This window comes from Limulus polyphemus, unplaced genomic scaffold (genome assembly GCF_000517525.1).
Source record: "Limulus polyphemus unplaced genomic scaffold, Limulus_polyphemus-2.1.2 Scaffold3343, whole genome shotgun sequence".
NCBI lineage: Eukaryota > Metazoa > Arthropoda > Merostomata > Xiphosura > Limulidae > Limulus > Limulus polyphemus.
This window is the reverse complement of record NW_013668953.1, coordinates 76,292-90,504: the sequence shown is the minus strand read 5'-3', so window position 1 is coordinate 90,504 and position 14,213 is coordinate 76,292. Positions and strand designations below refer to the sequence as shown.

Genomic DNA, 14,213 nt, shown 5'->3' with positions numbered 1-14,213 from the left:
TTTAACTTTGTAGTTTATGCATTTCATTTTATACTTTCAGCACATAGCCTCTTAACAACAACATTAGGTTATAGTTTAATTGCTAAGCAACATGATGTAAAAGCCATTGTTGGAATGCATTGCTACCAACATGTACTGGCTTTTCTATGTATTAGAAGTTGTTATATAAGGAACCACTTCTTTTCTATGTGGTTTTACGCTAGATTGCCTCATTAAAAGATGTGCACATGCACACACACATGCGTGTCTGTCTATCTGTGATTTATATCTATAATCTGTATTATATGGAACCACTTGTTTTCTATGTGGTTTTTTGCTAGCTTGCCTTATTAAAAAGATGTGCACATGCACACACACATGCGTGTCTGTCTATCTGTGATTTATATCTATAATCTGTATTATATGGAACTACTTGTTTTCTATGTGGTTTTTTGCTAGCTTGCCTTATTAAAAAGATGTGCATGCACAGACGCACATGATTAAGATAAGTAATAATACACAGGTGCAGACCTTCAGTGTCCATTTAGTATGAGTGCAAAATATCACAAGGTTCTTTCCTCTTGGAGCCATGGTGGTCATATTTCGTTTCTGTGTGGTTTTTCACTAGCTTGCCTCATTAAAAAGATGTGCATGTGGATAAGTAATAGGTGCACACCCTCAGTATGGGTGCAAATTTCAGTTGCCTAGATTCTTTTCCCTTGTAGCTATGGTGGTCACAATTCTTTTCTATGTGTTGTTTTTTTGCTAGCTTACCTCATTAAAAAGATGCGTATGTGCATGTGTGAACAAGTAATAATACGAAGGTTCAATACTTAATGTGTGTGCAAAATTTCAGGTTTCTAGGTTCTTTCCTTTTGGAGTTATGGTGGTCACACACAGACCTACAGACACGGCCTTTTATTATTATAGATGCATACATATATATAATGGGTTTAAAACTTATTACATATATTACATGATAACTTCTGATTAACAATTTTAAATGTATGTATATGTATGTGTGTGTGTGTGTATGTATATATATACACACACACACACATATTTTACATATCTTTTTTGATTTTAATTAATCATTCTAGTTAGGCCTAATGTAAATTTGGTCTTGTCGATGAAATGAAATTTGATATAGTTGAGTACTAAATGATCTAGCTAAGCTTACCTTATCTTGTTCCACTAAAAACATTTATTTTCATTATCATAATTCAAATGAAGTATACAATGTTGAAGCTTTATATTAAATTAAATCAAGACTATAATTATGGCACAAGCTGTTCACAAAGATTTTTCTTTCTAGTAAGATACGCCAAGCTAAGGTTTTATCACCTTGTTCTGTAGAAAATTTCTAATGAACTGAAAGCACTTGCATATATATAGTTGAAAAAGAACAGAAAAATAGTTTCCATTGCATCTTTAGGTAACTAGTGAAGACTTTTCAAAGCTGTAATATATGGGAGATTACATCACACCTTGACAACTGAAGTTGACAAACATGGATTGGTAATTAATAAAACTATTTCCACTTTTTTCTTAAGGGGCTATGAATGCTGTATTATGCTCAGAAAAAAAACAAAAATGAAATTCTTGAACATTAAGCTTTTATTGAAAACCCAAAATCAAAATTTTTAACTTTTTCTATTTACATTTAAATAAATAAACCTTTTTTTATTTGTTAAATTTCAACTCTGATGTTGTTGTTTTTAGTTATTGGAAGAAAGACTACAAGTTTAATTTCTATGATGTTTATAATGCAATGGTGCAAGATATTCCCTTGATGTGCCCACCTAGGCTCAGTAGAGTTAAGTGAACAAATTCCTTAAATATTGGTCAGGATTCAACTATTTCTACTGGGACATTACAATATTGCTAGCCTATTGTATTAGGTAGTGGACATCTAATCCCAAAAATCTTTCTCAGATGTAAAGAGACATAAAGACATCAGATCTGAACATTCGACAACCTATATCTACTGCATGGGTAGGGATGAGACAGACACATGAAAAATCCACATGATCAAGGCTGAGCTACCTTTAACTCTTAACATCTTTAGATTAACACAACATTCTTCTTCATAAACAGCCAGAATACAAAACATTCAAAAGTCTGGACAGTAGTACTAGAAATGGTAACTTTGTACTTGTAGCAGCAGAATTAGCATTATATTTATAGGAAACTACTGTAGTGATAACTAGTTATTTAAACATGTGAAATATTTTACTTCATTTTGGCTGAACTGCTATTTCATCTTTTTTATACATATAAAGTTAATTAGTTCCAAAAAAATCTTCTTACTTGGTTACTTTGAAATATCTTCTATTTTTAACCAAAACATCACTGCAGTAGCCTTATAATACATTTGTGTTTACTTAATTGAACCTAAATAGGTGAGCATAAAGGAAAAAGTATAAAAATGTACATTAGATGTACAATTACTTTCAAAATAATCTTTCTTAATTTAAGCTTTGACAAAATTACATTTTAAAATTATGTTTTTAGTGTTAATAGTTCGATTTTACTATTATAATGGAGTAAAATACTGATTAGTATAACAAGGCAGAAAACTGCCTGGCATAACAAATTTTACTAAACGAAATGTAGTAACTAGCCTGAAGGTTAACTCATTTAACACCGTGACTGGTATGTAAAATATGAAAAGAGTAACATCAAAAAAGTAAATTAATGACTTACCCTAATAGAGGTTTTAACAGAAGTCTACAGTGGTATCTTAGAAGAGGAAGCACTAATGAGTGGGACTATTAAAGCCTCGGATAAATATACAACGTGTGTCTGAAAAAAATTGTATACAACTATTTTACTTATAATGTGTTTTTTGTTTTAGTTATACTTGAACATTTTCTATTGGCATTGGTCAAAAACTATAGGTGTGAAAGGTGGACATAACCACAAACAAATGACCACCAGGGATGCTATGGGGGGCAGCTTCAAATGCTCACATCTCTATGACACATCCGAGAGTGAGGTCTAAGGGTGCATGCTAGGTCAGTGAAAAAATGCAGGTGTGAACACATAGACACACAGAGAACACTTGTGCTTTATGTATTCTGATGTTATGCTATTGTCATATAGATGGAGAAATTGTTGAATGTACCACTTTAACCTGATAGGTAAATGTAATTCGTTTTTTAACTTAAACAATATACAGAAAAGTACAACAGTGAAAACTATTTACAAATTTGTTATTGTATTCATCCTAATAATTTACACTGTACATTTTAAAAAAATAATTGAATGGTTAAAGTTTTTCTTGTTCTTATAGCCTGGAGGGATCACTGCTGGTTACCCTGTTAGAGCTCAACCACCTCCACCATCATCAGTGGCTCATTACCAACCTCAGGTAAACTTCATTCATCTTATAATTGCATTATTTAGTATGCGCTCACACAGAAAGTAGGAACAAATTTATTGATTTTTACTCATTAAATTATGTTAACCTAAAATTCTATTATCCCCTGTTTAATATTGAGGTTAAAACCATATAAAATGTACAATATAAGTTATAACCTGTAAAGATTCAAGAGGTTGCTTCCTACTCCAGATTATTTTAATCATCGGGAACAAAACTTATTTTTATTTCTTTTCAGTTGCTTGTTCTAGTTTATTGATCAGTGTCATGACATCAATCATGGTTCTTGGTTGACGCCATGAAACTAGTTGCCAAAAGTGTTTCAAAATCAAATGCTTCAGTTTCTTGTTGAAAAAGAAGATTGAGTATTGACTTGTTTGTGTGTTTACTTTTTTTTTCACATAAAACTTTTAAGTAACCCTATAGCCTGATCACTTTCAGAAAATATACTAATAAGTTTTTATGGGTGAATTAAGAACTTATGTATTTGTGTATAACACATTTGAACTACCTTTTTTTCTTCCTTGTTTTAAAAATTTCATTTGGTTTCAATATATTTTAGTAATATGTTCTATTGCTAAAAGCTTTAAATAACTGGTATATTTCAACAATGCATAAGATGCATTAAGGTTTTTTTATTTTTACAATATTATAAAATGAGATGTAGTGGCATTAATTATTTTCTTTATTTTCAAAAGGATTATGAAAATATAACTAAGGTTTGGACAACAATTTTTTAACAATTCTTGGGGTTGATCATAATTACCAGATGGTAACATCATATAAATATGAACATAAAGAAATAATACAATATTACTATGAGTTTCCACACTTTTGTACACCCATTTTCCAGTCCATATTGGATTTTCAGTGTAGTATAATCCTACTATGTGTTTAACATTAAAATAATAACTCAGTTTTAATAACAATGGTATTCCATCAAATAATGTTTAACACTGCCAGTTGCCTATAATTTGTTTACCTCCCAGTTTGCTAGATAATGGTTTTATCTGATGTAAACAAATGTGTGTATATAAATGTGGTAGCACTGGCATAATGATATCAGTTGAAACATGCAATATAGCAGAAAAAAAAAGTGATAGTTAGAAAACCAACACATACAGCTTTCTTTCATTCATGATGTACAGATGTTGGCTAATTTTTGGAAGTTATGGCAAAATGTGTAGTTATCTTTGCTTTCAAGGCTGTCGATTGTTTGCCATTTACTTGACTAATGAATTATATAAATATTCATATCGGCTGAATGCTGTATTTGAATGTGAGCTGTCAGGAATATGTTTTAACAACTCAAAACTGAGCCAAGATTAAGAATCTAGTAATTAATGAAATAAATTAAAATTCATTTAAATGTTTGTTTTAATAATTTTTTAAATTATATGGGTTTCGTGATTTATCCATATATATTGGATAGATTTGAAATAACCTAATTTTATTTCAAATTTTTGTAATTACTCTGAGCCAATACAGCCACTGTTTAAATAGAAGAAACCAGTTCCTCAGCATGAAAATTTAGCATCAAGAAGCTAGAATCATTTGTCCAAATTCTAATGTTCTGTGTGTTGTTAGTGACATTTGACTTGTAGGTCAAGATGCATATTTTGTACACATGATAATATAGATGTTTTGCAAATATGTCTTATTTAAAGAAAAACAATTGTGGTTTCTCCAGATCTATCCAAAATACCATTTTATAAAAATAACACTATGTGTTAAATAGATGGGAAATGTAATGTAACTCCTTAAATTCAAAAATAATGTGAATGACTTACTTCTTGCTAAATGACACATGTATCCTGTTAGATTTCTCTTAAAGCTCCTCAAAGTTTTAACAGATTTGTCTTAAAGGAATTTAGGGCATCATTTGTCTATGCCTACATTTTTTTCTAGTCTTAAAATAATTTTATTCTCAAGAAATTTTTGTTGTTCTGCTAGCATGGATTTCCTTCAACACAAAATGTCTCTCGTCACAACTTCTCAAACCAGCCGACCACAAGGTATTATTAATCAAGAAAGAAAGAAAGAAAATTGAAGGACATCTGATGATTATATCATTTAAGTACTTCTCTGTTGCTGTTTCATAATGCATGGTATGATATGAAAGGCATTTCTGTACATTAATCTGACATTATGAAACACAGACTCTTGTGTCAATATGTTAAGGTTATGGGATCATAGTAAATGTGTATATATATCCGTGTGATCATTGAGATTGATATCTTGTAAATATTATTAATTTCAACTGTATGAATATGTTTTTTATTATTTTTAGACAATCGGTTGCCTCTCTCTTAAGACATTATTTTGTTGAAAATAACTTACATAAAAAAATATTTGACTCTCAAAGCTGTGTTCATCAATGTGCTGTAAACAACACCTTTATAGAATGTTGTAATTTATAATTATAAATACATTACAAATATTAATGAGAAAAATTGGGATTAAAAAATGTTTGGTAAATATCTTCTATGAATATATAGTATGTAAATAAAGCTTGTGAAATAAAGTTTTCTAAGTGAATAATTGCATACAATTTTATGTAAATCACCAACATTACAAGTATTATGCTAATACATTTTAATCGAACATTCTTAAAAACTAAAAAATAATATTACATTTGAAACCCAATAACCATGTTCAGATTAAAACATACCAAAAATGTTTCTAATTGTGCAGTTTTCTCATAATGTAAAGCTGCTAGTATCAATGTGGCCATATAGGGTGTGCAGTGCACAGGGGCCCACGAGCTCTATGGAACCCACCAAGCTTTAATCCAATTAAATTTAAAAGGCTGCTAATGAACAGTGGCAAACTGAGAACAGCAAAGTTTTCAGAAAGACTGTGATGTCAGTAACTGGCAATTGTTATTCTACCAGTTGTCCTTTGACCATGCTCTGTCCTGGCTCCACAACCAATTTATCCCACACAAGGGCCCACAACTAAGTATGGCCACTGCTGGCTAATATGGTACATTAAGTTGCTTGTACATGTTCTGAAAAGCAACCACCAATCAGTTTTTGCACCTATAAAAAAAATTATAAATGCTGTGAAGGGAAGTGTGCACAATTGTTGATAAACTTAAGATTGACTTAACAGATAAGGTTTCATTAAATGTCTCAAACATTTTACTGGTTTTTAAGTAATTTTTGCATTTCAGTTAATCAGTAATTAACCACAAATTTATTAAAGTTTGTAGGTAACTAGTTAGAGTTTACATGTTATTTACACAAGGAGTCAATCTTTAATAAAAATATCTTATAAAATTGTAGTTATTGTTAATTTGCATAAATTTGAACAATTAGGACTTATTATTTTGCCACGACTAACAAATAGCATCCATCATCAAAACTGTTATTTTTTCTTTATATCATTCCTGCATACAAAAATGGAACATCATGTAGTATGCAATGAGTGTAATAACAGATTTGTTTAAAATTGAGTAGATTGTTAAATGTGTAAAGTTACCATGGTTTTATTTGGTAAGACTATGGTAAGTATAAATAAAACATATATCAAATAAAGTTTATAATTAATATGGTATTTGACACTTCCATCACAGTTAGTAATGCTAAATGCTTCTGTAAGTGTTATTTCAAAACAGAAAAAGTATAAATAAAGGCTTACTCAAATCTAAACTAGCACCTGTAGGAAAAAAAAAATTTGCATTGTATAGATCATGTGTTCTATTCTAAGAGGAATGTACATTAAAGAACTAGTTTGATTTGGCACTTTGAAAACATTTTTTTAAACATAGAAGTCTTTGTAAAATGTTTATGGGTTTAGTGTTGAGTAAATGAGTTGTTCAGACTTAACAGTCAGTATTCATGATGAAAAAAACAGAATTTTTTAATAAAAAAAAAGGTTAAAAGCTTCTACATTATCATAACACTTTGCTGTAGGAAATTTATTCTGTGAGGAATAAACTGTAACAATATTTATGGTACTTCAAAATTCAAGCTGTTTATTATTGTTAGGCACAAATATTGGTATTGAACATTCCTTTCAAAATATATTTCGTATACATTAGCTTTGATGACCTTTTATTTACATAAAAATTTAATGTGTGAGATATTAAATTCCTTACAGAATGCTTGTTTAGTACAACCACAAAAATTAAACTTTGTTTAATTTTGATTAAAATTTGATGAGATGAATGTATATTACTCTTCTCATAACAGTGTACAAACTTTGTTTTTTATTAGAGCTGAGCTGAAGTCTTCATTTGACTACAGCTGGGAAAATGATGAAAATGTCTTAACATAAACAAAATACTAAATGATGACAATACCAGAAAAACTAACTAATTACTGCATTCATAAAGTATTAAACATAATTTACTAGTATTGCCTTTTTTTTTTCTTTAAGATTGGTGTTAATGGATGACTGATATTACAAGAAAGAGTAAATGCAACAAGTCATACAGGGGTCTGAGTAAATAGTACAATGTACTAAAACAATAATCGGAATAATTAATTATGCTTTTCATAACACGTTAGTATTATACCTCTTGTGTTTTTAGCAAAGCATTTCATATCTAATCCATTAGGGATTTTCAAGAATTGGAAGAGTGTGCAATAATAGTATTCCAACCACACTATATTCACCATATCCATTGAATTGGAAGAGTGTGCAATAATAGTATTCCAACCACACTATATTCACCATATCCATTGAATTGGAAGAGTGTGCAATAATAGTATTTCAACCACACTATGTTCACCATATCCGTTGAATTGGAAGAGTGTACAATAATAATATTTCAACCACACTATATTCACCATATCCGTTGAATTGGAAGAGTGTACAATAATAGTATTTCAACCACACTATATTCACTGTATTCGTTGAATTGGAAGAGTGTGCAATAATAGTATTCCAACCACACTATATTCACCATATCCATTGAATTGGAAGAGTGTACAATAATAGTATTTCAACCACACTATATTCACCATATCCGTTGAATTGGAAGTGTGCAATAATAGTATTCCAACCACACTATATTCACCATGTCCATTGAATTGGAAGAGTGTACAATAATAGTATTTTGGATATGGTGAATATAGTGTGGTTGGTGTGCAATAATAGTATTCCAACCACACTATATTCACCATATCCATTGAATTGGAAGAGTGTGCAATAATAGTATTAAATAGTATTTCAACAAGACTATATTCACCATATCCATTGAATTGGAAGAGTGTACAATAATAGTATTTCAACCACACTATATTCACCATATCCATTGCTGATGACAAATTATGCTCAGCGGTCTGGCTGAGACACAAACGACACAGTAGTGGTTGGAACACTATTTATATAAGCCATTTGTTACAGCAACAACTATTATGGTGTGAACACCTTTTCCAAGATGGCAAAGCATGATTATAGTGGATTATGGTTGTTATAAGATAGTAATTGAAATGCTGTTTTATACTGGTGAAACTTTGTAGAATGGACAGCAACTGACTGTTGTAGAGAAACAAGTGTAGAGGATGACGTTTCAAAAGTCTTCCGCTCTTTGCCTTCAGGTCAGTGTATGTAAGGTGTTGTTGGTCTTTATAGTATTATGGTGGATTGTGGAGAGCGTGTTATGACTGGTTGGTTTATCCCTGTTTCTGATTGGAGGAGAGATTTCCTGTAGATTCAACCAATGGTAGCCAAGGTTACTCACCTCTAATCCGGAATCTCTGTTTAGTAAGGTTTAATTGCGTTAATATAAAATGATTCTTTAATTTTTCTTGTCTTCCAAAATTTGTCAGTGTGGATGATTCTAGTTTCTTCCCAGTGTATTTTGTGTCCAGTTGACAGGGTGTGTTCTGCAATGGCTGAATTTTGTGTTTTCATGAGTCTTGTCCTGTCTTTTTTGTTCTTGGCACAAGTCTTCTTCCCATGTCTCCAGTGTTGTTTCATTGCAGGAACATGGGATTTCATAAATGTTTTTGTGTTTCTCATTGGTAGGTTACTGTTTGTTTTTTACCAGAATGGACCTTAATGTCTTGTAGGATTCCCACCAGATTTCTATGTTGAATTCCTTGGCTATGCATTTGGGTTTTTCACTGAAATTTTGCAGGTAGGGGAGGTAAACGGTAGTAGTGGTAGTGTTTTTTTCTATTTTCTTCTTTCTGTTGTGGTCTTCTTCAGGGAGTTTTTGATGGAGGAGGAGGTGTAACCATTCTGTTTAAAACCCTCTACGATCTTTTTGGCATTCTATTTCGATGGATGTCTTATCACAAATGCTTTTTGCTCTCTTGCTTAGGCATTGGATTATACCACATTTTATTGAGGTTGGATAATAGGACTAGAAGTGTAAGTGTCTGTTTGTGTGGGTGGGTTTTCTGTATACAGTTGTGGTGATTTTTCTCTTTTGTCTGTTGATGAGTATGTCAAGAAAGGTAGGCTGTTTTGTTCCTCTATTTCCATGGTGAAGTGGATTCTTTTGTCTTCAGAATTAAAATGTTCTAAGAAGGCTGGTAAGTTTTCATGACCGTGGGGCCAAATAACGAAGTGTCATCAACTTGGTTTTTTAGGTGGGGATGAGAGGGCTCTTTCTTCAAAGTCTTCCAGGTCTTCCTTGGATTTAGATCAAATTTAGTTTTCAGACCTGTGTAGTTTGCTTTACCAGCAAAATCAAAAGAGTATTGGCTTAGCAGAATGTAATGGTTAGAATGCTTGACTTACAATCTGCAGGTCATAGTATTGAAAACTCTTTTGCCCATTCAATTGTGGGGGGACTATAATGTGATGGTCAATCTCACTATTTGTTGGTAAAGAGTAGCCTAAGATTTAGTGGTGGATGGTGTTGACTAGCTGCCTTTCCTTTAGTTTGTCACTTCAAAATCAGGGATGGCTAATGCAGGAAGCCTTTGTGCACGATTTAACAAACAAACAAGCACAAGAGTATCATTATTAGATATTGCAACTAGTAACCAAGAATATATATAATAGGGTATTTTTGTTCCTCTCATTTAATTATTAAACACAGATGAATTTATCATTACCCATAGTTTTATATCAGCAAGTTATATTTGTAGACTTTTCAAAGTAGTTATACATTGTAAATGTAGAACACTTAGTATATTTATTGATTGCATGAATATATTTAACTGATTTAGAAAATGTATTCAGTTCCATATATCTTTCTTAATTTATCTAAAAAGGAAATATCATTTGGAAAAAGGTCATTTTCACAATTGGGTCAAGCATGCTCTGATTGTGAATCTGAACATTCATGATTTGTGTGCTGTTGCTGTAAAAACATGATCTGTACTCTGGGGCTATGGATGTGCTAAAAGTGAGGATCAAATCCCCACTATTTGGTCAAAGGGATTGACTTGGGTTCTATTTTGTAGCTGTTTTTCTTTTTGTAAGAGCAGTCAAATCCCCACTATTTGATCAAAGGAGTTGTATTGAGTTTCTATATTTTAGTTGTTTTTCTTCTAGTAAGAGTGGTCAGATCCCTTCTATTTGATCAAAGGAGTTGGTTTGGGTTCTATTTTTCAGCTGTTTTTCTTGTCTATTGGCTCAAAATTTGTAATAGCTATACACAAGTACCGTTGTACAAAATTCTGAAACAAACAAACAAACAAACAAACTAAACCTTTCAGAATTCACCACAAAAATTTTTTAAATCAGATTATTAATCTAATTTGCACAGTAATTAGTAAAACATTTTTGTTTATTCTGTACATTTTTATTCTGGTTTGATTTGGCCAGCTCTTACAAACAATATGTTTCAGTCCACCTTACTTTTCCAAAAATTGTTTTTCATTATTGTTGTGATATGAAACTTCAGTCTGAGTAATTTCTGCAAGAAAATACATTTTGTGAATTTGAAATAGGACATGTTATTCATGCTTGGTCAGTAAGATCCTTTGTAGCCCTAACACTGTAATCACTAACTCAGAACAAGATCATGAATATGATGATTGCAAAATTAAACAACTAAACACAACTTCAGCTGAAAGCCCTTTAACATTAGCATAAGCTTTTGTAGAAAACAACAATGAAGGAAAACCAGTATTTTTAAAACCAATGTAAAAGTTTTTAATTATGTTTTGAATGGGTCCACATTTTATAATTGCTGGAGGAATATTTTGTCTATTTTCAAACTGTAACGTGTTTTTTTTTTCTGAGCCTACTACTGAAGAGGCTAAGGCAAGACACTGAGATGGTAAGATTTTAACTTTAAAATGCTACCTCTGTTTTCTGTTAAAAAACTGACACATCTGACATCACTACACCTTAATTAAAAATTCAAATAATTTTAATGCCCATTCCTTTGATTGGAAAGTTTTGTGGTACTTCCAGATGAACTAATTTACTCTATAGATTTAGTATAACACTTATAAGAAGAGGTTCCATCAGAAAATGTAATGCATAGTTAAACTGAGCTCTCTTGATTTTGACAGAATTATAAGAAAGAAAAAGGTTATAATGAAAATCTTTATTCACTGTACAAAACAATAAAAATAATAAGTGTATAAGACTAAAGACAGTGCATTTACTGGATATTGAGAGAATTTGTGTGATGCACACATCTCATGTCACCACTCTGCTTAGCTGCAGATGATATAAACCAGTGACATCTGTACTTGTCAATGAGCATGTTGTAGTCTCTAAGAGAGTTTATGGGAAAGCTTGATAAAAATTTGAATGATGAGGGCTGGCTTTGCGTTTTTTTTGTGTTTAATTTAATTTAGAGGATAGGATAACCTAGAAGACCCCTTGTTGTCCTTTAATGTTATGTTAATACATACACAGTCACACTCTCTGTATTTAAACTCTACATGCAGTCACAAACGCGTGTATGTGTAAAACTTTTCGAAAATGTTAGATGAACTAATCTATTCACGATCCTAAACTAAAAAAGATTATTTTTTGGCATACTACAGGAACACGAAGAAAGGAATATAGCTACTTTAACAACTTGTAAAGCAGAGTTATATACAATATATTTGTATTACACTATATCTAGGAGTAATTTAAGATGAATTATACAGATTAATACATGATGTTACAAATCTTGATAGAAATGAATAAAAACGCTATAACGCGAGCGCTTTCGAAAGTTGGACCTTTCTTCTCCAGTTTGCCCCTGAAGAAAAAAGGTCCACCTTTTGAAAGTGCTCGGGTTATATGGTTTTTATTCATTTATACAGATTAATAACAGTCAGTCACTTGTTGTTGCAGTACCTAAAGTACATCATTTTAGATTAAAAGTTCTGGGGTTGGTAAACTATAGTTACATAGAAAACATTCCTTTGAAGTAGTAGTATTTGTATCAAGTAAATTCTCGGTTAGCTGTGATTACTTGGTGTGCAGCCATTTGTCGTAATGCTAGAAAATATTTAATAGTATTAGTGAAATGCTAGAAAATATTTAATAGTATTAGTGAAATGCTAGTAAAATAATGAGAATTATAGTAGATGAGGAAATCACCTCTCTCATTACACCTTATCATATGACCCTATAAATGTATAAATACGTATTTTTTATGTAAGTAACCTATAATTTTAATAAACCTTTATTAGTTATATAAACAGGAAATTCCCTTTATTCAATTTCCTCCAGTTTTCCAGCTGCAAGCTTAAGAATTTGTGGTATTCTTTGGTAAACTGATTACCTGGCAGATAGAAACAGTAACGGCAAAATATTGTTACGACAGCGGAAGTCACGTGACTCTGGTAACAAGTAATGAGTATCTAGAAGGTTCCTGAAGGCTCGAGTGTTTGCCAGATGCCCTCTATTTTGTATACATAAGACTGGCAAGAAGTGACGGCATATATTTTTGCAGACAGGCAGAGACAGAGAGGGACAGTTGAGTCAAGCACGGTAGTGACCGTAAGTAAAGTGCATGAATCGTTGTGAATTACAGCGTGTGTTGAAGTTAAAGTGACTGTGGAAATTAAGTGTATTGCAAAGTTGTATTGAGAAAGAATAAACTAGTTTTATTTAATTGTTTGTTTGTTTGTTTTGTAATTAAGCACAAAGCTACACAATGGGCTATCTGTGCTGTGCCCACCACGGGTATCGAAACCGGGATTCTAGCATTGTAAGTCCGCAGACATACCGCTGTGCTACTGGGAGGCTTTTTTATTTAATAAAAGACTTGTATCGCTAAAGTTTCATCCGAAAGAAATTATACGGGAAATTAACAAACGAACACAGAGACATAACAATATGTTATGCGGAATTAAATTTGAGATTCTGAGTCTAACTGAGTTAAAGAAAAACTAAACACAATGTAAGAAACAAAGTAAAAAGTCGTTTTTATTAAATCAAAACACTAAAAAATATACAAGTGCAGGAAAACACTATGCAGCGTTATTCCCTAAATGAGAGGGCTCTTTAAACCAGAAATACTGAAGGAAATTTAAAATCAATATTGATAAGACTATATACAGAAAACAATATTGTTAACTCTCCTTGAGCACATATGTTACTCATGCCATTGGTCGTTCCGCCAGAAAGAAAAATATGTAGAATATACCATCGTAGTATCACATGGTCCAAAATATAAGGAAACTACCTAGCATACAAATCTACACACTTATAGAGCGATCTCTTTCAAGAGAAAGCTTTGGGAGAATGGACTGTGTGGTAGTATATTCAAGTAAAACAGAGTAATGAGATAGGTCTACTTAATATTCAGTAAAAATACCTATTATAAGGTAATACGATATTTCTCAGTACAGAGTCATGACAATGAAATAAGGAGACTGGAAACAAAGTCAACAATCTTAATTACATCACATGTAAAACACACATGCAGTGAGTGTACTTGATTTATTGACTATCCCTTTTACTATATATTGTTACGTCTCCGTTTGTC

General features: G+C 31.6%; 1 protein-coding gene across 2 annotated transcripts in view; it reads left to right on the top strand.

The window, feature by feature from the left end:
* The window catches only part of LOC106469181 (G protein pathway suppressor 2-like), a 36,003-nt gene extending 30,605 nt beyond the window's left edge, over window positions 1-5,398 (top strand). For both annotated transcript variants that reach the window (XM_013929646.2, XM_022397621.1), the window contains exons 11-12: window positions 3,275-3,352; window positions 5,315-5,398. In XM_013929646.2, coding sequence (XP_013785100.1) covers window positions 3,275-3,352; window positions 5,315-5,386 — 150 coding nt within the window. In that variant the 3' untranslated portion in view covers window positions 5,387-5,398. The remainder of the gene's footprint in view (window positions 1-3,274; window positions 3,353-5,314) is intronic.
* The last annotated feature ends 8,815 nt before the right edge of the window (window positions 5,399-14,213 follow it).